Genomic DNA, 24,172 nt, shown 5'->3' with positions numbered 1-24,172 from the left:
TGTGAACACCATCACCTTCAAGTTCCCCTCAAAGCCACACATCATCCTAACTTGGAAATAGGTCACCATTCCTTCACTGTTGCTGGGTCAATATCCTGGAACACGTTCGCCACTGGCACTGTGGGTTAATCTATACATTGGATTTCAGCAGTTCAAGGAGGCAGCTCATCAACACTTTCTCAAGAGTGACTAGGGATGCACAATACTTCTGATCCTGCCAACAAACCCACATCCCCTAAATCAATGAACAAACAAAAACAACAAATTCTAGTCTGCATGCTGGAGACAAAATGGAAATGCTCATCAAACAGATGCTATCTTAACACATCTAAAACTGCAAAGATTTTGAAAGGCCTGGAGATTGAACTGAGCAGGAGGTATTTTCAAGATTATTATTAAGGGATTACTAGAATTCTGAAAACAGATTTGACATTACCTCAAACTACAAAATTGCACAATCACACTCAGACGATGAACAATTGGTTATTTTGAAAACATACAGATGATAAAAATATGGAATGAACTGTCCAGTAACCTAGTTATAAAATTTAAGGAAAAGATATATAAATGACATATTTGAAATTGTGGGCAACTTAGATGATTTTCAGAACCATCCACACAAGTTGCAGCTTATTCCAATTCTGCACATCCCTATCTTATGTTAAATTCTTGCTTAGCTGTTTACCAATAATATTTTATTGTTTGACCTCTTACCATGTTATACCATGCACTAACAATCAGCTTCTCTTCATGATCTCTCTGAATCTTTGTCTTCTCATATTCTTTCTAAAAGTTCAAAAGAAAAAAAAGATATTTAGTCCAGAGACATTAATTTTTGTCTAACTGCAAATGGTCTTTGACAAACCTTTCAATGCTTAAAAAAAAATTTATTATATAAAGGTAAATCATTAGTCTGGAGTGGAATATCGTGCACCTAATTAGCTAGATTGTAGAATATATTTCAATCATTGGTAGGTAATACACTTTTAGTTTATTCAACTGATAACAAAACTTGTTGACAAGGTGAAAAGAATTTTTTTCAATTATTCATACTGCAATGATTTATTATAGGTAAATACAAATGTCATTTTCCAGATAGTAAGATAGCATAATGACCAAGGAAATATGTATTTAGTTAAATTTTACTGAAGTTGGTAACCGAGGGAGAAAATGTTACTTTGAACAGTAACATAAGATCTTAAACATGAAAATGCAAACCATTGCTGTTAACCCATTATCTACATGATGGTATATCAGACATTGCAGCACTCCTTCATTACTGCTACCTTAAAATGGTATTAAAACAGATAAATAAATTGTGGGTTACAGAGACTCTGGAGCTCAAACCTTTCCCTGGTCTCTTCCAGCAAGCATATACAATGCACTGCACAAATTTACTAACCTCTACAAAACATTATCCAAAGTCTCATTCCTGAGGGAAATAAATAAATATCTAAAATTTACAAAACTCAGTAACTAAAATGTACAAATGTGCCTGCATAAGCTGTGACTATGGAAAATAACCTACAGAAATTTGTAATTTTCAATCTGGATATTTAATGCCAGTTTTTAAGGAAAGCTAAAAAAACATTGGATTAGAAACCATTAATTTATTAAACTAGAATTAAGTCAGTAAGTATGTTGGGAAGTTGGCTAACTTCTAAAGGATTCATGAATATTATGTTTAAAACAACGAAGACTTCAAGGCAGTACAGTTGATATGTATAGTAACCTTTGACAATATCATTTACAATGGACAATAAAATCTAAGGACAGTGTGAGGATAGGAGATGGAAAACTGAGCGTGCGGTTGTTCATCAAACTGAAGGAAAGACAGGTACTCCTTCAGAAGTTTACATTAGAATCACTGTTCTTTCTGACAAATAGAAGACATTTGATACAAATTATTTACCTGGAATTTGATGTAGGAAGTATAACTTCATAGTATGCAGAGAACAAAAAGCCTGGAAATAAACTAAGTAAACAAAGGGGAGGCTAATAGTAGACATCAAGAGTAGATATACAAATTGGTGAAATGTGCTGGCAGATTAAACAAGTATATTATGATGCACTTGGAAAGGAAAATAAGAAGCTACAATATAAAAAGGCACAACTTAAAAGGGATGCAGTAACAGAAGTACTCGGGGCTGTTAGTAAAATTTTTAAAATCCTTGGCCAAATAAATAAAGGCCTGAAGTAGAAGATCAAATAAATCATGCTTAACCTTAATATTCAGGCTGCGAACCTGCAGTGATGTATAATATACAATTCACAGGATCATACTTTAGGAAGGGCAGAAATGAGTAATAAGAATAAGCCAACCAGGAAAGTTAAGGATAGGATAAAATTGAAAGAATATCATACAGTTTGGCAAAGATTAATGGTAAGCAAAAGGATTAGGAATTATTTTTTAAAATAACAAAACACAGCCAAGTATAGTAGAGGCACAATATAATCTCGAGTATAAACTTGCAATTAATATAAAGACAGGAAAAGCTTCTTTAAGTGTACAAAAAGGGAGGGGCCAAAGAACATAAGCCCTTTTAAAGAATGAGGCTGGAGAAATAGCAGGGAACTAGAAAATGACAGGAGTTGAATAAATACTTTGCATCACTGCAAAGTCTTCATGGCTGCACTCTTTAAAAATACAAAATAATTAAGGAGCAGAAAGATAAAGGAATAAATTATCACTGCAGAAAAGGTACTGAGGAAATGAATGGGACTAAAAGCCATTAAATTCCTTAGACATGATGGGATGTTCTAGGATTTAAAAAAAGTAGCTCAGAGATAGTGGATGCACTGGTAATAATGTTGCAAGAATGCTCAGATTCTAGAAAAGTCCCAGAGAAAAACTGCCAATGTAAGACCCTAATTCAGACAGGGAAGGAGGCAAAACAAAGTAACTACTTAACTTAAAAAGTAAAGAAAGATAGGTAACATTCACACAACACAGTGTCAGGTAATGACTGTGTCCAAAGAAAGACAACCTAACAAACATCCCTTGACATTCAACAGTGTTACCACTGAATCACCCACTATCAAAATTTTGGAAATTACCATTACCAGAAACTGAATAAGACTAATCATTTAACACAGTAGCTAGAACAGCTGGTCAAAGGTTAGGAATACTACAGCAAGTAAATCACTTCCTGACTCCCCAAAGCCTGTCCATCATCTACAAGGCACAAGTCAGGAGTATGCTGAAATACTCTCCATTTTCCTGAATGAGAAAACCTTAAATGTTGCAGTATAACTGGAAGTTAAACCATGATTAAAATGGTCCACTTTGGTTGGCCTATATGTCATTCACATTAGAGTATAGAATTTCCCATCTTATACAGAGTTTGGATAGCCCAAAGTTGGGCGTAATAAGTGCTAAAAAGATATACCAAAAGCCTTCAGTGAGATGTTGTAATATTAGCTCCAGACGTAGAAGCATGGCCAATAGTCGTAAATCTACTAAAATAGTAACAATGAATGGGAGATTTTTTTGTATGCATCTAGGATCAAGTTTGAATCCCATCAGCACACTCATAGAAACTGAGACATATCAATTGATTTAATCAAAAATTCTTTCATCACGTCGGCAGCAAAATTCAGTACAATGTCAGATACGGTATAAACATCACTTTACTAAATTTTTATGAACTAATTCAGTACAGAGACTGCGCCAGATTTTTGTTTATAAAATGAGAAGATTGAATCAAAAGAAACCTATGCAACTTTTTCCAATTCATCATTTATGTTCTACAGTGCTAAATCCACAAGCATGGTCATCAATGCAGGTAATAATACTTCACCAGCTGCCATGATTTTCTCAATCATTTTGCCAGGCAACAGTCAAGGAATTTTTTTTTTAATAAATACAGGATTTTAAAATCAAGTACACAATTAAAACCAGTAAGCTAATTAAAATTTTCTTCTCCCAGAGAGTGAATAGCAAGTGATTTAGTAGTTGGGTATTCAGAAAGACATCTTTTATCCTGCTTGAGGGTAACACTTAGATCACCGATGAGGGATAAACTTATGGATATACTTGGAAAGGTTTCTAACAAATTAGAGCAAAACAGCTAAATGTGATTCATAAAAACAGGATGCAGAAGTCTACTAAAGTCAAACAAGATGACTCACAACAGTTGGTTACATGAAAACTGTTCAATATTTTTATTTCCTTCATTGAAATAATCTGACTATGACATCCAGCAGTTTTAATGGTTAAATCTGGTGTTACACTATAAAATATTAATTTTATTTCTCAATTTTGAAATTTACCATTAGCAGATTTGGAATTTTAATTGGGTTGCTAGACCAGCACAAGCAGCATTTAACTACCACATCTACACTTCAGACTCTGATTCTGTGTATTCCTCTTTCTCTATTATTTAACGATTTTGATCAGTAAGTTTGCAGATGACACCAAAATTAACAAAGTAGCAATTTGAATGAGGAGGATTGTCAAAGGACACAGCACAACATAGATTGCAGAGCTGGGCAGAGAAATGGCAGATGGAGTTTAGTATGGACAAAGGTGATGTGATGCTTTATGGAAGATCAAATTCAGGTGCAAATTATACTATAAATGGTAGAACCCTTAGATGCATGGAGATTGGGACAGTCCAAAACCAGAGGGCATAGGTTTAAGGTGAGAGGGGAAAGATATTAAAGGGACCTAAGGGACAACTTTTACATGCAGAGGGTGAAAGGTGTGTACAATGAGCTGCCAGTGAAGGCTAGTAAAATTACATTTTAGAAGGAATCTGGATGCGTATATGAATAGCAAGGTTTTAGAGGGATATGGGCCAAACACTGGCAAACGTGACTTGATTTATTTAGGATATCTGGTCACATGGACAAGTCGGACTTAAGGGTCTGTTTCTGTATATCTCTATGACTCTATAAAGGGACCTGGGCATACAGGCCCACAGAATCCCAAAAGTGGTAACATAGGTGGTTAAGTTGGTCAAGAATGCATACAGCATGCTTGCCTTAATTGGCTGAAGAATCAAATATAAAAGTTGGCAAGTTATTTTACAGCTGTATAAAACTTTAGTTAGGCCACATTTGGAATATTGCATGCAGTTCTGTTCGCAACAATGACAGAAGGATGTGGACGCTTTGGAGATGGTGCAGAGAAAGTTTACCGTGAAGTTGCCTGGTCTGGAGGGTTTTAGTTATGATGAGAGGTTGGACAAACTAAGATTGTTTTCACCAAAAAGACGGAGGTCGAGGGGCAATCTGATCAAGATCTACAAAATTATGACAGGCTTAGACAGGTTGGACAGTCAGAGGCTTTTCCCCAGGGTGGAAAGGTCAACTACAAGAGTGCACAGAATCAAGGTGAGTGGAGGAAAGTTTAGGGGAAACTTGCAGGGACAATCTTTCACACAGAGTGTGGTGGGTGCCTGGAATGCACTGCCAGTGGAAGTGGTGGAAGTAGGCGTGTTAGTAATGTTTAAGGTGTATCTTGAGAGACACATGAAAAGGAGGCGAGCAAAGGGATAGAGTCTTACATGGACAATACGTAGCAGGTCAAAATAAGGAACAGGAATCATCGTAAGCTTGGTGAGCCAAAGCACCTGTTCCTGTGCTGTATTGAATTGTATTGCATTTTGTAACAGGAGGTTGATCTGAATGTCTGCTTACTCACCTTTCCTCACTGAAGAAGTGTGAAGATTTCTCCCTTCTACCTCACTTAATCACTTCCTCAAATGTTTCTCTTCCACTTGTTTGGATGAAGCAACCCCAAGGATAAAGCACACTGGACATTTTACTCTAGAATGGGCACTACATAAATGTAAGCTTTTGTAATAACAGTCAATATTGGCAGATGGGTTGTGCAGCAAACAACTGAAGGTTCACAATAACTTACTTCCTGAAAATGGATCCAATCTGCTTCGAATAATGTGTCCATAACAAACCAGGAATAATTTGCTCAGATAACTAACAATCATACCAAATGTAAAATGCCATACCGTTAAGGAATGCAACATTCGTTCCTTTTCTTGCAGCTGATTTTTCAAAGATTGAACTTCTGGGGCTGCTCCTTGGTTCTGCTTGGGATCCAAAGTCCTGATAACCTAAAAGAAAATGGGTAATTATATTTAAGCATATTTTATTTATTAATGTAATGATGTGTATGTCACAAGAAAAAACACTGAAAACTTAAATAATTAATAGAAAGCAACATACTCAAAGATGATGCAGCTAATAATAAATAAGGATAAGTTTATAGCAGATTGGAACCATTGATGGCTACATACATCAAAACATCTTAGACACTGTTCACCAAGAGCCCAACAGCTATGTTCCTGGCAGTTTCATTTGTGGATTCTACTGACTTTATAAACCTTTTTATCTCTCAGACTTTGCCTCTGCATTGGCACAATGCTGTAGCTCAAAAGCTTTGCTCTTTGTCACAACAGTACCATTTCTTTCTTCATGAACATGGGTCTCCCAAAAGTTAATGAACATGTTACAATACTTCAAGCAAATCTTCAGTCTGTCTTGACAACATCACTGTCATTTGCCCTGCTTTCTTCATTACCCACCAATTCTGATAAAACACCTGCTTTGGCACTCATACATCATTCCAGTACACCCAACCAATAGTCCTGATCATTAATTACAGCAAACTTTGTTTTAACTGGCACCCTATGAGCTGGCATTCTCTTAATAAACCGACAAAAATTATATACCTTAAACACCAAAAGTTTACAGTATTATATCACGATCTCTGAGTAGTCAAGGTTGCAAGTGACAAGGCTCTCTACTGGTAGGTTTTATTTAATGCAAAGTTTTGCATTATCATTTCAGTGAGTTATGCCGTAAATAAAGTAGAAGAGTGATGTGTATACCCCCTGCATTACTTCGCATGCTTTTTCATTGATCAACCAAAATATTTGATCAACTGGCACACACCTGGTCCCAGGTACCAGTTTGTAAAAAGTATCTTAGCCTCAGTGACGTCCCTGTAAACATATTCTGTACTTCATGACCAGTGACCTTGTCTTGTCATCTATTATGAAGTACAGACATATCTATCCACAGTAGTCTGAAATGATATGCTTTGTCAGTGAATTGGGGTTTGACCCAGAGGTAAGAGCAGTAACACTGTGCATAGTTAATCCATTTAAAACAAATTGAAATCAGAACCATTAAATATGCAGGGGTGGCAGTTTTGAGAGACATGGCATATGTCGAAACAACTAGACATTTTATATACCTAGTTATTTGACTTTCTTGGGAAATAGAAGAGTAGGTACCATGTTAGCAGAAGAATTTGCCACAGAGCTAAAATTTAAGGATGTAGAATATGGTTGTTAAGACAATATTCATGGAGTAAGAGTTAAGAAAAAGGGAAATGCTGCCTTCATTAAATGCATAGCAGGTGGTCAAAAGACCTCTGTGGTAAAGAATTCCACAAAGTTCTACCCTCAGAGAAATTTGCAAAACCAATAGGTCAACTGGGTGCCAATAATTATCAAGTGGAATAAAGATGTAGTCAGAGTGGAGAATGCTATTCAGAAAATAACCAAAACTGGCTCCTCAATTAGGATGCTTCAGTGTAACCCAAAACTATTGCTTGATTTCTTCAGGAAAATGAAGCAACAGCTAGTTAATATCAAAAAAGCATAATTGAGAAGACAAGGATTAGTGGTAGGCTTTCTCTTAAATGATTTAGTAATTTCATGGTACTCTGAACAAGAACATTCACTTGATACAAAAGAATACAGTTAAAGATCAAAGGTCAGCAAACAGGGCAATGAATCAGCAGTGAGAAAGAAAATCTTCAAATATGAAATATAAATATCATGAAGTAAATATATCCTAATAAAAGTGCATTTGTGTGTGATGAGTGAATGCAAAGAATAATACAATTTTGTATTATAAACAAAGGTTTTAAAGGGAATGGTATTAGCTGTTTATAAGCACATGCAAAAAAGAGTTGGAAAGTGAAGAACTGTTCAGGAATGAAGGATGGTACCTATTTATGGCTGTTGAAAATACAATGGAAGAACTGGATATTTTGAGCATCTGTATTTAGAAATGATGATTGGAGTTAAAAGGTAAGCTTACTATAAAATGATATGGACCTAACGTAGGAAATTACATTGACAATTATTCTGTAAGAATTAAACAGAAGAATGGATAAGCCACATGCAAATACCGGTAGACAACCCTTTATCTGAAATCCAAAATTCAAACCTTTTTTTTAAGTTTTTATCTCACTAACGAGGTTGTTTATCATGCAAACAGTTAACCCAACTCCACACAAAGTCGATAAGTATCACTCAGATGTGTTGTGGGTGGGCGTGGCCCAGCACTGGCACACCTCAATTCTGTCTCAGGGCCTGTTACTCTCAGTGAGTCTGCTGTTTGGTAAGATTTTTTAAAATTTCAACGTTCAACTGTCACTTATTCCGAAATTCCAAAAATTCAGAATTCAGAAAACCAGCTAGTCCCCAGGGTTTTGGATAAAGGATTGTGTACCTGTAATACCTTCTAAGTATCCTTATCTCGGCTAAAATTATAATGGTCGTGGTTACGGTCAACAGGACATTGCTGCACAAGATCCTTAGGACAGGATCCTTGGTTAAACCATTTTCAACTGCTTCGTCAATTATCTTCCATCTCTCCTGAGGTCAGGATTGGAACTGCTTGTTGACTAATAAATAAAACAGACTATCTGCCCATAACAGATGTTGGACTAACGTAGAGGCTCAAATGGAGAAGATGCATAAGATGAAAACATAAAAGCAGGCCATTCAGAAAAGTGAGTCTGCTCCACCGTTCAATGAGGTCATGGTTGATCTGATAATCCTCAACTCCACCTTCCTTCCTTTTCCTCATAACCCTTGATTCCCTTATGGATTAAAAATCTGTCTATCAGCCTTAAATATACTTAACAACCCAACCTCAACAGACCTCTGTGGTAAAGAATTCCACAAATTTCTATCCTCAGATAAAATTCTTCCTCATCTTTTTTTTAAAATAGGCAATCCCTTACTCTGAGATTATGGCCTCTGGACCCTCGCAATAGGAGAGACAACCTCTCTGCATCTACCCCGTCAAATCCTCTAAGAATGTTGTAAGTTTCTCATTCAATAAAACTCCCAAGTACAGCCAATTTCTCTTCATAAGAAAAATACCCCCCACACCCAGGATCAATCTAGTACCGAGGAACCTTGATTATCCTAAGGAAATAGGCAGGGGGTATTTCGGTTTATTGAATTCCGGATAACACTGTTTCGCCAAGCGTCCGGATCTTGCTGGATAATCCAATATTCTGATATTCGAATGCTGGATAATCCAGATTCCTCTGTAAACCTTCTCAGGATTGCCTTCATTGTTGGTATATCATGCTTTGGTCAAAGGGGCCCAACTGTTCAAAGCATGTCAACTATTCCTGATGAAGGGCCTTTGCCCGAAATGTCGATTTCAAAGCTCCTCGGATGCTGCCTGAATTGCTGTGCTCTTCCAGCACCACTGATCCAGAATATGGTCTGACTCGTGCCTTGTACAGCTTTAGTAGGACTTCCCCATTCCCTTTGCCTTCTCTATTACCCACCAAACTTAGATGCTAGCTTTTTAAATTCATGGTCAAGGACTTCCAAATTCTTCTGCTCTGCAGCTTTTCAACAGTGATTCACAGTTCACTACAATTTACTATAATACCACATGACAAAAATACTATCAACAACATCATATGATTTAACAGGAACTTTAACTGATTTCAGGTAATCTATAGTAAATACCCTTATGAAAATTCAGAGAAATTGGACTCACACTCTTAGCCTTTTCTAGGTACTTTTTGTATCGGTCCTCCATTTGTTTCATATCTTCATCTTTCTTTCTCAAGGCCTCTTGAAGCTCTTCAATTTTTTGAGCTGTATTAAGCAGAAGCAGAATAGTTGAATTTGCTTCATTAAATGGTATTTATATACAAGGGTACAGCAATTTTCAGAAAGCTACTTGATCATGGCAATAATAAAAAAAAATTCAACAACTCTACTGACAGTACCTAAATAACTCAGACAAGTAAATAATTTACTAGTATGCCAAACGAACAATAAGCTATCACAACAAATGCTAGAACTGGGGCATTTAGATTAGTTACAGTGTGGAAACAGGCACTTCGGCCCAATAAGTCCACACTGACCCGCCGAAGCGCAACCCACCCAGACCCATTCCCCTACATTTACTCCTTCACCTAACACTACAGGCAATTTAGCATGGCCAATTCACCCAACCTGCACATTTTTGGACTGTGGGAGGAAACCAGAGCACCCAGAGGTAACCCATGTAGACACGGGGAGAATGTGCAGACTCCTGAGGCGGGAATTGATCCCGGGTCTCTGGCGCTGTGAGGCAGCAGTGCTAACCACTGTGCCACCGTGCCACCCATTTAGAAATGTTTAAAAAAATTATTTTGATAAAGTAAGGATGAATAATTAAAATTATTAACCAATGGATCTATTTCCAAATTTACAAAGACTTACAGCTGTTGTTGTATTTTGGTTCTAAATCATCAATGTAAGCTCGTTTCTTCTGAAGCTCAGTGTGGGCTTCATGAAGCTTCTCTCTGAAACATATAACATAATGATACAATATTCTTAAAATTTGAGATGCTAACAAATCCAATAAGTTTACTTGAAAATCTGGAAACCTGCAAGTTTAGGGATTTTTTCCAAATATACTAAATACATAGGATATGTGGAAGATATGTTAATAAAGATGCTGATTGTAGAACACACTTCTATGCAAAGTGTCACTCAGTGTTCTTTCATTTCAGTATATCTGCTGAACCACCTTGAGCACCATTGCAGAACAACTTGCATTTAATACCACCTATCTCATACCAAATTATGTAATGTAAGGTCAGTGTTGAATCTATTGAAGTATAGAGCAAATGGAGTCCTCAGTCTTCTCTTCCAGAACTATTTACTTTTATGGTGCTATGATAATGCACTCCATACAGAAAACAGTTCTTAAACAACCCACTGGTATCACTGTACCATGAGATATTAGGATTTTACTGGATTATTAAAAATAAAGTGGTTTTAATTTCAGAATTTGCAAGATTGCAATCTATCCTATGTAAAGATGTTACAGCCTACTCAAAAGAGGGATCTCAATTTCAAAAGAAAGACTTTCATTCCACATCTTTTCTTTTAACCTAAAACAACTTGTATTTATAGTGCATCTTTAACATGATAAAACATCTCATGGTGCTCCTCAGAAGAATTGAACAACAAAAAAAAAAACACACCATATAAAGATCTATCAGGTGAGATGATCAAAGACTTGGACAATGAAGTGGATTTTGAGAAAAAGTCTTCGAAGAGGAACAAAGTAGTGAAGCAGAGGGGAATAGGGAGCAAATCCCAAAGCATAAGGCATATGCAACTGAAAGTAAAGTTACTGATTGTGAAGCAATTAAAATAGTGGATGCTCAGGTGCATCAGGATTAGATGAGCATAGATATTTTAAAGGATTCTGGAGCTGAAGGAGGTTATAGAGCTAGAGAGAGGTAAGGCCATGGAGGGATTTGAAAACAAATAGAAGAATATTAAAATGAAGACATTCCTTGACAGGGAGTCAAGGTAAATTATTGAGCATACAGTCAATATCTGAATGGAACATGGGTGCAAACTAGGATATAGGCCACTCAAAAACTGTAAACACCTTCAGTTATATCAATTACTAAGTGTGAAATGCAGTGTAAACATGAGAGAAAAGGTGGAAGAGGGTGGAATGGAAAAAAACAGGTGTCTTGTTGTCCTTCCATGTTTCATTCACTGAAGATTTGTATTTCTTGCAGAGCGTGGTGCATGTGTGGAACGAGCAGTCAGAGGAAGTGGAGGAGGCTGGTACAATTACAAAACTTAAAAAGCATCAGGATGGGTAAATGAATAGGAAGGGTTTGAGAGAGAAACGGGCCAAATGCTAACAAATGGGACTAGATTCATTTAGGATATCTGCTCGGCATGGACAAATTAGACTGAAGGGTCTGTTTCCATGCTGTACAGCTCTAAGACTCTATGACTCTAAGTGCTGTTCTTACACTGCATCCAACTTTGAGTAATGTACCATTGCACAAAAGCACTGACTATTTTGTCTGGCAGACATAAAATCTACAAGTCCAAGGCAATATATTCAAATAAAAGCAAAATACTGCAGTTACTAGAAATCTGAAACAATATAGAAAATACCAGAGCAGCAGTAACATTGAGTCTTATGAAGTGAAGAATCATAACAGACTCAAAAAGTTCTCTGTTTCTCTCTCCACAGATGCTGCCTGACCTGAATTTCTCCACAATTGTCAGTGCTTGTTTGTAATAAACTCTGCTCATAACATTAACAATGGACCATTTTAGTAATTTTACAATTCACACACTACTACAAGATTTCACTTTCGCCTCAAGCACATTTTGATTTTTGCTGGTGATGCATCTAGATTCCTGTTATTTTAATCATTGCTTCAGCTAATGAAATGGTTGAAATTATAGGCACGCCATCAACCAAAAAACATGCATTTGCCAATCTGTCAGAGTGGAATGGAGTAGATGCTAACTGGTTTATTCGTTTCCAGATAAACTGCCAAGGGTAAGGGAAATTCATCTGAGAGTCAGTATTCGCAATTCAAGATTTTGGCCTTCAAATTACTGCAATACCTTATGAAAGATTTGATTCATTAACTCTGAACACCTACATGATGGAAAAATGTTCAACAGAAATTTCCGCAGCCGAAGATTGAACATTTGGGAAGAGGTGTGGGGAAGAAATATTGTTTGAAGTTACCAGTGAAAATTAAACCATGATGGTAACATCCAGTTTGCCAAGGCATTTTTGACCATTTGGTAAAATAAAGTACTTACAGATGTTCTTCCAGTTTCTTTTTCAGAAGAATTGACTGCAAAAAATAAGAAAATACAGAAGACAATCATAAAAAGAAAAATTAAGCTTCAAATACAATCCTATGTTTCACATAACAGAATACAAAATTTATTGATGCAATTTCTATAATAATTATAACTGAGTTCAAAGATTTAATATTTGTTTCATATTAGTACATGCTAGCAGTTAGCAATGTAACATGTTACTTAAATAAAAACATACTCACAATAGCCTACAGCAGATGGCCATGCCAAGAAACAGAGATAATATGTTAGTAGGAAGCAAAAACACCAGCCAGCAGAAGAAACTCTTCAGTTACAGGTGAACGAGAAAAATTTAAGCCTCTTAATTTCTGGCACATGAATGTTTTGTCTGTCTTCTCAGCTGATATGAGTGGTAGTTCCATCATCTCTCCTGATCTGGAGAACTTTATTCATACATATCTCTTAATATCCACATTGCTTTCAAGTATATCAGTGGCTTCCAGTTTCCACACTAAAACACAAACGATATTTACAGAAATGAAACACACGTACAGGTTGCCATTTCTGATCACCGAGGAGGAGCATCAGCATTTCTGACTACAAATGGACAACAGAAAGGAAAATTTAAGGAACTAATTCGACCTTTTCCAATGTCACCTTAAGAGGTTTAGAATCTAATATTTTGAAAAACCTTACGAAACCCTGTGGAAAATTCAATTTTTATCTCAGGGTTTCATTGTTCGAAAATGTATAAAACTACTTTCTAATAGTTATTGCAAGCCTTTAGAATAAATTATGACAAGATTTTGGAGTTGGCATATCATGTTGCAATGATATAAAACACTGGTGAGGCCACTTTTGGAATACTGCATACTATTCTGGTCACTACTCTACAGGTAGGATGTTGTTGTATTTGAAAAGGTGCAGAAAGTATTAACAAGGTTGTTGCTGGGATTGGAGGCTTTGAGCTATAGGGAGAGACTGAATAGACTCGGGCTAACCTTAGAGGTTTATAAAATCATGAGGGGCATGGATAGCTGAATAGTTATGGTCTTTTTCCTAGGGTGGGGGAGACCAAAACTAGATGGCTTAGGTTTAGGATCGGGGGGCGCGGAAAAAGATTTAAAAGGGACCCGAGGGGCAACTTTTTCACACAGACGGTGGTGCACGTACGGAATGAGCTGCCAAAGGAAGTGGAGGAGGGGGTACAATTGCAATATTTAAAAAGCACCTAGATACATATATGAAAAGGAAGAGGGATGTGGGACAAATATCGACAAATGGAACTAGGTCAGATTGGGATATCTGGTCAGCGCAGATGAGATGGACCAAAGGGTTTGTTTCTGTTATTAGTGACTTATGTTCAAGGAAAGAATAGAAATCAATACTCCAATATATATTCCCAAATTAGGAGCTTGTACTCTCAGGGCACAATTGTGTTAACCCGAGGAGCTCTTCAACTGTAAATCACTTTGAATTAATGCCTACAGTACCTACTTTATCCATTGGTGGTGTTGCGAGCTTCAGTCTCGACCCACTCAGGCCAATTCCCAACTCAGTTCTCTCCAAAACTCAGGATCTCCTGCAAACAGTCCTAACTTGGAGGTATTTTCAATATTTAATTGAACTGTTTGAAAGTTAAAATTAAAAACTGCTTGCCTTGTGGTCTGTACTTCTTGGTAAGACTTAGTTATTTATCAAAATACACTTGAGTCTTTGGTCATAGGTAGTGAATGTTCTCCTTCCACCATCAACCCCGCCATCCCCTAAAATCTGTTTCAAAACTCTGTTGATAGGTTATTTGCCCCAAATTTGAAGATCTGGGGAGTGCCATCTTTTCATTCATGTACTAAAGTTCTTACAGCAAAGTTAGATCTCACGGAATACAGGGAGAACTAGCCATTTGGGTACATAATTGATTCAAAGGTAGAAGACAGAAGATGGTGGTGGAGGGTTGTTTTTCAGACTGGAGGCCTGTGACCAGTGGAGTGCCACAAAGATCGGTGCTGGGTCCTCTACTTTTTGTCATTTACATAAATGATTTGGATGCAAGCATAAGTGGTACAGTTAGGAAGCTTGCAGATGACACCAAAATTGGAGGTGTAGTGAAGGTGTAGGGTTACCTCAGATTACAACAAGATCTTGACCAGATGGGCCAATGGGCTGAGAAGTGGCAGATGGAGTTTAATTTAGATAAATGCGAGGTGCTGCATTTTGGGAAAGCAAATCTTAGCAGGACTTATACACTTAATGGTAAGGTAAAAACAAGGACTGCAGATGCTGGAAACCAGAGTCTAGATTAGAGTGGTGCTGGAAAAGCACAGCAGGTCAGGCAGCATCCGAGGAGCAGGAAAATCGACGTTTCGGGCAAAAGCCCTTCATCAGGGCAGGGAGCCTGCAGGTTGGAGAGATAAATGAGAGGGTGGTGGGGATGGGGATGGGGAGAAAGTAGCATAGAGTACAATAGGTGAATGGGGGTGGGGATGGAGGTGATAGGTCAAATAGGAGGGTGGAGTGGATAGGTGGAAAGGAAGATAGGCAGGTAGGACAAGTCATGAGGACAGAGCTGGAAGGCTGGAGCTGGGGTGAGGTGGGGGAAGTAGAAATGAGGAAACTGGTGAAATCCACATTGATGCCATGGGGTTGAAGTGTTCTGAGGCGGAAGTTGAGGCGTTCTTCCTCCAGGCGTCAGGTGGTGAGGGAACAGCGGTGGAGGAGACCCAGGACCTGCATGTCCTTGGGAGAGTGGGAGGGGGAGTTGAAATGTTGGGCCACAGGGCGGTGGGGTTGATTGGTGCGGGTGTCCCGGAGATGTTCCCTAAAGCGCTCTGCTAGGAGGCATCCAGTCTCTCCAATGTAGAGGAGACCGCATCGGGAGCAACGGATACAATAAATGATATTGGCGGATGTGTAGGTGAAACGTTGATGGATGTGGAAGACTCCTTTGGGGCCTTGGATGGAGGTGAGGGAGGTGGTGTGGGCACAGGTACCAGCAACACCACCCCCCCCACCGCTTTTCCAGCACCACTCTAATCTAGACTTAATGGTAAGGTCCAAGGGAGTGTTGCTGAACAAAGAGACCTTGGAGTGCAGGTTCATTGCTCCTTGACACTGGAGTCGCAGGGAGATAGGATAGTGAAGGCGGCTTTTGGTATGCTTTCCTTTATTGGTCAGAGTATTGAGTACAGGAGTTGGGAGGTCATGTTGCGGCTGTACAGGACATTGGTTAGGCCACTGGTGGAATATTGCGTGCAATTCTGGTCTCCTTCCTATTGGAAAGATGTTGTGAAACTTGAAAAGGTTCGGAGAAGAGTTACAAGGATGTTGCCAGGATTGGAGGATTTGAGCTATAGGGAGAGGCTGAACAGGCTGGGGCTGTTTTCCCTGGAGCGTCGGAGGCTGAGGGGTGACCTTATAGAGGGTTACAAAATTATGAGGGGCATGGATAGGTAAATAGGCAAAATCTTTTCCCTGGGGTGGGGGAGTCCAGAACTAGAGGGCATAGGTTTACGGTGAGAGAGAAAAGATATAAAAGAGACCTACGGGGCAACCTTTTCACACAGAGGGTGGTACGTGTATGGAATGAGCTGCCAGAGAAAGTAGTGGAGGCTGATACAACTGCAACATTTAAAAGGCATTTGGATGGGTATATGAATAGGGAGGGTTTGGAGGGATATGGGCCAGGTGCTGGCAGGTGGGACTAGATTGAGTTGGGATATCTGGTCGACATGGACGGGTTGGACCAAAGAGTCTGTTTCCTTGCTGTACATCTCTATTACTCTATATGTCAGGGAATAACTGTGATATTTAATAAGATAAATAGCCCTCTTTTTAAAAACTTGCTTCAAGCTCAAAAAATGGCAGACTGTTCAGTACTTTCTTGGTTAGTTTATTTTACCCTGCTTGGATGTTGTGCTTACGATTAATAAAAAATTTAGTAATGGCAATTGTAATTGTTGGTTGCTGATGTTTGGATGCCCAGAAGATAAGATTGTATTTTCTTTATGTCTGAAATAGTTCCTTTTGGATACTGGCATTAACAGATTTACTCAATTCTCCTTTCATAATGATTTCCATTAGTAGCACAAATACAGAACATGGATTTTTAAATTCTTTTTTACTAGAATTTAACTGAAAAATTGGAGGTTTTTAATTAATCCATCTGGAAGTTGTATAGAGGTACGATAGGTAGGGTGTCATAATTACACAATGGCTAATGAGTATTAATGTTTCTTGTTTACCATCAATAAATAATTTACTTTTACAAGTCAAGATATTTATAGGAAAACATTTTTAGGAGAGCAGTCAGACTAATGCAGCAAATAATGATCGAGAGTTTCAGATCCCAATCACTTTCAGGGATACTGCAGAACTAAACCAGATATTATATTTTGGGGGGGGAGTGGGGATGAGAAGAGAAGAGAGGAGGACGACTCAGGTAGTTATTTCACGTCACTCTCGTAACCTATTGCTGGGGTAAGTGACATAGAACTTTCGTAATGACACAAAAGGTTGATGCTTGTCTTTTGTACTGGCAAGCTACAAGACATTGAGCTAAAAAGCAAAGAAAGTAAATTGAATATACAATTAAATAGCATAGGCAAATGATTTTAAGCTATTTGAAAGTCTTACTGTTAATTAGTTAAGCTTATTTTAAAACAATCCATGCAGCTCACTGAGCATGACATTGATGTATCAAATATAAATTTGGCACTGTAGGCACACTCACATCTTCTGCTCTTGAGCCCTGATCTTGCAATGCCTTCTGAAGCTCTTCAACCTGAGACTGTATTTCCAAAATCCTTTGATTGGCTAGCCTTTCAGCAAAAAAATTCAAAACACATTTCAGTCCACAGATTCACGTAAGTGTTACAGTGCAGGAAGCGTTTCAGTTCTTGCCTGCATTGGCTCTCCAATTCAGCAAATGACTTAGTGCCATTCTTTTGCCTTTTCCCAGGCCCTCATGCATTGTTTCGCTATAAATAATCATCCAAAACTGTTTTGTTTGCCTCAATTGAGCCTGCCTCTACCACACTTCCAGACAGTGCATTCCATACTCGAAACGTTGAGAAAAATATTTTTTTCTCCTATCACATGTGCTTCTTTTGCAAATAGTTTTAAATCTGTGCCCTTTACTTCTTGATCCATATCAGCAGGAAAGCTTCATATCTATTCTATCCAGATCTCATGATTTTCAAAACTTCTATCACATCTGCTTTTCTGACTGAATAGAACAGTACCAACCTCCCTAAGCTATCTTAACTGCAGTTTCTCGTCCCTTGCAAATCTCTTTGTACTTTCTCCACTGTGTTCACATTATTCTTGTAGTACAACATCCACAACTCTGCAATATTCCAGCTGAGGTCTATCAATTTCTTATACAAATTCAACATTAATACTTCCACCTCTGAATGCTTTAACTAGTCTAATGGTAGGATGTGAACCCATGCTCCCAGGACATTAGCCTGGACCTCTGGAATACTAGTCCACTAACACTATCTTCCTATGCCATTACCTTTCCTTCACTGAAGTCAACTTTCACCATCAGTCATGATGGGATAGGAGAAGAAAGTGAGGACTGCAGATGCTGGGAGATCAGAGTCAAGAGTGTGGTGTTGGAAAAGCACAGTCGGTCAGGCAGCAACTGAGGAGGAGAATCCTGACGAAGGGCTTGTGCCCAAATCGTTAATTCTCCTGCTCCTTGGATGCTGCCATGATGGGATATGAACTTACTATGGCAGATGGCAAAAGCTACACTCACACATTGATACAATTGCAAAACAAATACTCCTTCTCCCTCACATGCCATTTGCTGCTTTTGGTTACTTGGTTCTTATCTTGCCATCAACCTTCTTTACCCCAATTCCCTTTGCAGCTCCCATGGATTTTATCACCTCCATACATTCTCTACTAATTCATCCTCCTTTGTTGCTCTTGATATCCTACACTTTTCTTTCATTTAATACATCTTGCCCCCTCCACCTCCTTTGTTTTCCCTCATGAGGTCAACCCAAACAATGTTTTAAGCAGTGTTTTATTTTTAACTTCTTTGCAGCCATATTCCAGAGGACAACATATTTTCCACAAAAGATAAAGTCTTAATTTATATTGTCTTTCTTGATTAAGATCTCCAATGTTCTTCATAGGCAATGAAACAATTGATGATACAAAGTGAAATGGAAAAGCAGGCTATGGAGAAATATAGACTCTGTGCAAGCATACAACAGGTGGCATATGGAGTATAACAGGGAAACATAAGATTATTCAAATTGGTTGGAAGGAAAGAAAACTATACTCTGTCAATGATGAAAATCTATTAAACACTGGTGTTGAGGGATTTTGAATGTCTTTGCAGAAGAAATATAAATTTAATAAATATGTGGGTATGGTAAGCAATTAGAACCAATATGATGGCTTATTGCAAGGGGCTGGAGTTTAAAAATAAAGAAAGAGTGCAGCAATTGTACAAGACTTTCAGGAGATCAGCATATTCTACAGCAGTCTTTGTTCCAAAGTAAAGATATATATGCTTTAGGAGTGCAGTTGATTGTATCTGGGACGAGAAAATTGTCAAGTGACCCAAGGCTGAGTAGAATGGTCCTAATCTACAGGTAGTCTCACTGAAATTCAAGAGTCGTTGAGTGCTTGAGAGAATAGATGAAGCTGTTGTTTCCTCTAGCTAGAGAACATAGAATTGGGGACCATTTCAGGATATGGGCCAATCATTTAGGACTGAGATGAAGGGAAAATTTCTCCCTCAGTGAATCTTTAGAATTCTCTACCCCAGAGTGCTTAGGTTACCCAGTGATTCAGTACATTCAACAATGATTGATAGACTTCTAGCCTTGAAGGGAATTGTGAGATGTGGTGATCATGTGGGAAAATATTGAGCTTGAAGATCAACTTTGATCCCGGTGAACAACAGAACAGGCTTAAGGGGCTGTCTAGCCTGCTACTATGTCTCACAGCTATTTGATCTGCTCCTTTTTAGAACCTTTATCTGTAACATGGTCCAGTTTGGATAAATGCCCCATACCCAAAATGTCAACTATTCTGTTCCCACCTCAGACTGTATGACCCCTAATATTTCCAACATGTTCTGTTTGTGCAATGGATCTTTTTTCTCATTTCTTCTTCACTGTGTTCAACAAAGATAAAAAGCTGCTTTTTTGATGTCATTGATAATTAATTCAGTTCCATCATTTCCTGTACTCTATTAAGTATAATTATTTAATATGTTCCTGGATACAATGTGTTATGATGAGATACAAAACAAGCCAAAATATAACTCACCAGGCAATTGACTATCTCCCTGTAAACAAACTTGTACCCTCTGCTGGAAGTCCTATACGGGCCAGAAATTGGTTATGATGGGAAAGCTGTGGATGCAGCCATAACTTAACTACTCTAAGTGTACCAGGCAAATGCATCACTTTCCTTCTGAAATCCATCTCAACTTCTCTGGGATAAATGTAGCTGAAATAAGGTTTTGCATTGGATATCAAAGTGTTTTGATTTCAAAATAAGAAGTATTACAAACTCCACAAGACTGAATTCACCTGATGGATAAAAAAAACTGCATAACAATACTGATAACTGCAGGAGTTCCTCAGGGCAGTGCCCTTGGTCCAACTATCTTTAGATGCTTCATCAATATCTTTCCCTCCATAAGGTCAGAAGTGGGAATGTTCACTGATGATTCCACAATATTCAACACCATTTGAGACACCTCAGATACAGAAGCAATCTACGTCCAATATGCAGGAAGACCTGGACAATCAGGGCTGATAAATAGCAAGTAACATTCATGCACACAAATGCCAAGCAACGAAAATCTCCAACAAGAAAGTATTTAAACATTGCTCCTTGACATTCAAAGACATCACCATCGATGAATCCTATCAACATCCTGGGGATTACCATTGACCCGAAACTGAACAAGTCTAGCCTTTTAAATATTGTGGCTACAAGTCATAGACGAGGATTTCTGCAGCAAGGAACTCACTTGCTGTCTCCCCGATGCTTGTCCACCGTCGACAAGGCACAAATCAGGAAAGTGTTTGAATACGGAACAATTGGCTTGATGAGTGTAGCTCGAACAACACTCAATGAGTCTTTGACACTATGCAGGACAAAGCTGCCCACCTGGTTGGAACCCTATCCACCACCATCACCATCGAGTCTCCCCCGACACAGTGGTAGCGGTGTGTATCATCTATACAATGCACTCTAACATCTTCCCAAGGCTCCAAATCCGTGACTTCTACTACCTAGAAGGCTAAGGCACAGATGCATGGAAACACCACCACTTGCAAGTTCCATTCCAAACCACAGACCATCACTATTTCCAAGTACAATAAATCCTCTTTATCCACAAAAATAATGAATCACAAATTTGCTGATCTACACCAAAAAGGATAAGTAACAAAACTCAACATCAGTGATTTTTGTTGTGTTTACGCAATTTTTAACCTATTTTTAAACAAGCTCTGTACTTGCAAATGTCATCATTTGCAGGGTTTGTCAGAAACAGAACTCTTGCAGATATGGAGGAATGACTGTATAACAACGGTATCAATACTCACTGGGTTAAAATCCTGGAACTCACTTCTAATTGCGTCCCTACACTGCAAGGACTGCAGCAGTTTAAGATGACAGCATACTACCACCTTCTGCAGAACAATTTGGGATGGGCAATAAATTGCCTGGCTAACGATGCCCAAATCCTATGAACACATTTTAAAAAATACTTGTGTTGCATCTGGCATTAGTACATCTACTGAATTGGTGTGTTAGTATTATTCACTATAGCAAATCATCACTGAAATGTTTCCTACCTATTCTCTGTTTCCAGTTCACTCTCCCTTCTATTGGCATCCTCCAGCAAGCTTTGCAGTAGAGCTATCTTTTCGTTATCTGATCCCTCTTGGTTCAACTTCAAGATCTTGTTTTCATGTTGCAGCCGGATAAGCTTTTCCCTGGAACAGAAATATAAAATCCACATATAGCATGTTATGCAAGTTGTTTCACACAAAATATTTTACTACAGAAGCTCAAAGGACTAAAACAGACTAGTTAAGCCTTTGCCCCTATGCTGCTCCTGTCTCATTCTATATTCTTGTAACTCTTTTTACATATTCTGGATTAATTACTTTGAACACACATGTTCATTATATATGGGGAAAACATTAACCTATAAATTCTATTATAACAGTGATGCATCTTGGAAGAAAGAATCTGGAGAAGTAATAAATTGTATAGTCCAATTCTAAAATGAGTGCAAAAATAGAGAGGCACATGGCAGCTGGATGACACATACACAAATCTTTGAAGGTGGGAAGACATTTAAAAACGAGTCTGAGCTTCATAAGTCAAAGCATGCAATACAAAAAAAAATGTTATGCTATGCCTTTATAAATTATTAGTTTTCAGATGAAGCATTGTCTAAGTTCTGAGAACTACATGAGGGAAAGGGTTTAGGACTATTTGCCAGAATGGTTTCCTAATTGAGAGACTTCAGTTATGTTATATTGAGAGGCTACAGGAGCTGGTATTGTGCATCTTACAGCATAGAAGGGGACATTCCAGAACAAAATTAACTTTTCCTGGGACAAACATGAATTAATCAAAGAAAACTGGCACTAATTTGTTGACGGCAAATTGTGTTTAACTAATTTGATTCAGTTTTTCGTTGAGTTAACAGGCTGGGTGGAAGCAGATTCAATGTAAAGAAGTGGTAGAGGAAGGTAATGTGATCAATGCAGTGCACATGGTCTTCACAAAGGCTTTTAATAAAGGGCCACATAACGATCTACCAGTAAAATGAAGCAAATGGATTATAGTGGCCAGACCAGCATTGATACAAATTTGACTGGGTGACAGAAAGCAACAGCAGTGTACAGTTGTTTTTTGTACTGGAGGAGGGCATACAGTCAAGTTCCCCACAGGTCGGAGTCATAATCATCTCTTTTCTTGATCTATATTGAGGATGTAGGTTGGGTGCAGTGGGCACAATTTCGGATAATACAAAGCCTGGAAATGAACTACAAACAGGCTTCTGTCACGCTTTAAGAGGACATAGACAAGTTGGTGAGAACCAGGAAAATGCAAGGCTGATAAAGATGAAGTATGAACTGATACATTGTGGTAGGAAAAACAAGGACAGGCAATATAACATAATTTTAAAATTGGTGCAGGAGCAGAGAGGTTCAGGGCTATACCTGCACAAAACACAGAAGGAACAGGCCAGGTTGAGAAAGCGGTTAATAAAGCATGTGAGATCCTGAGCTTTATAAATAGAACCAGAGTGCAAAAGCAAAGATGACAGAAGACATGTGTAAAACACTGGATCTGACTCAACTGGAATATAGTGTGTTCTATTCTGGGCATAACCTTTTAAGATGGATGCAAAGGTATTGGAGAAAGTGCAAAAACGATTTATAAAAACAGTTCCAGGCACAAGAGACTTGTTACATGAAGTTGGTGCTATTCTCTTGAAAGAAGGTGGAGAGAAAATTTTTCAAGCTGTTCAAAATCATGACAAAGCTGGAAAAGATAGACAAAAACTGTTCTCACTGGTACAGTGCTTGAGAACCAAAGAGTGTGAATATAACGTGAATAATAAAAGAATCAGAGGTGACTCTGGTTACAATCTCTGATGAGCAGTCAGTGGACTCAAAACATTAACTCTGCATTTTCCCTGCAGATGCTACCAGACCTGCTGAGTTTCTCCAGCAATTTCTGCTTACTTTTTTAAAAAAGTCTCCACGAGCTAAAGGGAGAGACTGAGTAGGCTGGGACTGTTTTCCCTGGAATGTCGGAGGCTGAGATGTTACCTTATAGAGGTTTATAAATCATAAGGGGCATTGATAGGATAAATAGACAAGGTCTTTACCCTGGGGTTGGGGAGTCCAGAATAAGAGGACATAGGTTTAGGATGAGAGAAGAAGGATTTAAAAGGGACCTAAGGGGCAACCTCTTCATGCAAAAGGTGGCGCATGTATGCAATGAGCTACCAGATAAAATGGTGGAGGCTGGTACTATTACAAAATTTAAAAGGCATCTGGATGGGTATATGAATAGCAAAGGTTTAGAGGGATATGAGCCAAGTGCTGACAAATGGGACGAGATTAATTTGGTTGCCACGAATGAGTTGAACCAAAGAATCTGTATCTGTGCTGTATATCTCTATGTCTCTCTCTGCAGTTCTTTGTTTTACTATTTGCAACTATGTCATCCCTCATTTAATTACATTTCATTGCATTTTGAGAACTATCAAGCTTACAACCACT

General features: G+C 38.3%; 1 protein-coding gene and 1 long non-coding RNA gene across 6 annotated transcripts in view; one reads left to right on the top strand and one right to left on the bottom strand.

Moving 5' to 3' along the window:
• Positions 1-24,172, bottom strand: part of hook3 (hook microtubule-tethering protein 3) — an 80,390-nt gene that overhangs the window by 10,561 nt on the left and 45,657 nt on the right. For all 5 annotated transcript variants that reach the window (XM_043674255.2, XM_087980017.1, XM_087980016.1 and 2 more), the window contains 7 exons: positions 21,719-21,859; positions 17,611-17,698; positions 12,879-12,913; positions 10,500-10,582; positions 9,787-9,887; positions 5,973-6,077; positions 715-786 (listed from right to left, as the gene is read on the bottom strand). In XM_043674255.2, coding sequence (XP_043530190.1) covers positions 715-786; positions 5,973-6,077; positions 9,787-9,887; positions 10,500-10,582; positions 12,879-12,913; positions 17,611-17,698; positions 21,719-21,859 — 625 coding nt within the window. The remainder of the gene's footprint in view (positions 1-714; positions 787-5,972; positions 6,078-9,786; positions 9,888-10,499; positions 10,583-12,878; positions 12,914-17,610; positions 17,699-21,718; positions 21,860-24,172) is intronic.
• LOC148139910 (uncharacterized) lies at positions 7,711-12,911 on the top strand. Its single transcript, XR_015753320.1, has 3 exons — positions 7,711-8,066; positions 11,199-11,287; positions 11,822-12,911. It is a non-coding gene; the product is annotated as an uncharacterized LOC148139910 (long non-coding RNA).

The sequence above is a fragment of the Chiloscyllium plagiosum genome, unplaced genomic scaffold (assembly GCF_037043375.1).
Source record: "Chiloscyllium plagiosum isolate Xiang-an unplaced genomic scaffold, Cpla_swu_hap1 HiC_scaffold_36, whole genome shotgun sequence".
Classification (NCBI taxonomy): Eukaryota; Metazoa; Chordata; class Chondrichthyes; order Orectolobiformes; family Hemiscylliidae; genus Chiloscyllium; species Chiloscyllium plagiosum.
The sequence above is the reverse complement of the archived record's forward strand: the minus strand, read 5'-3'. Positions and strand labels throughout refer to the sequence as shown.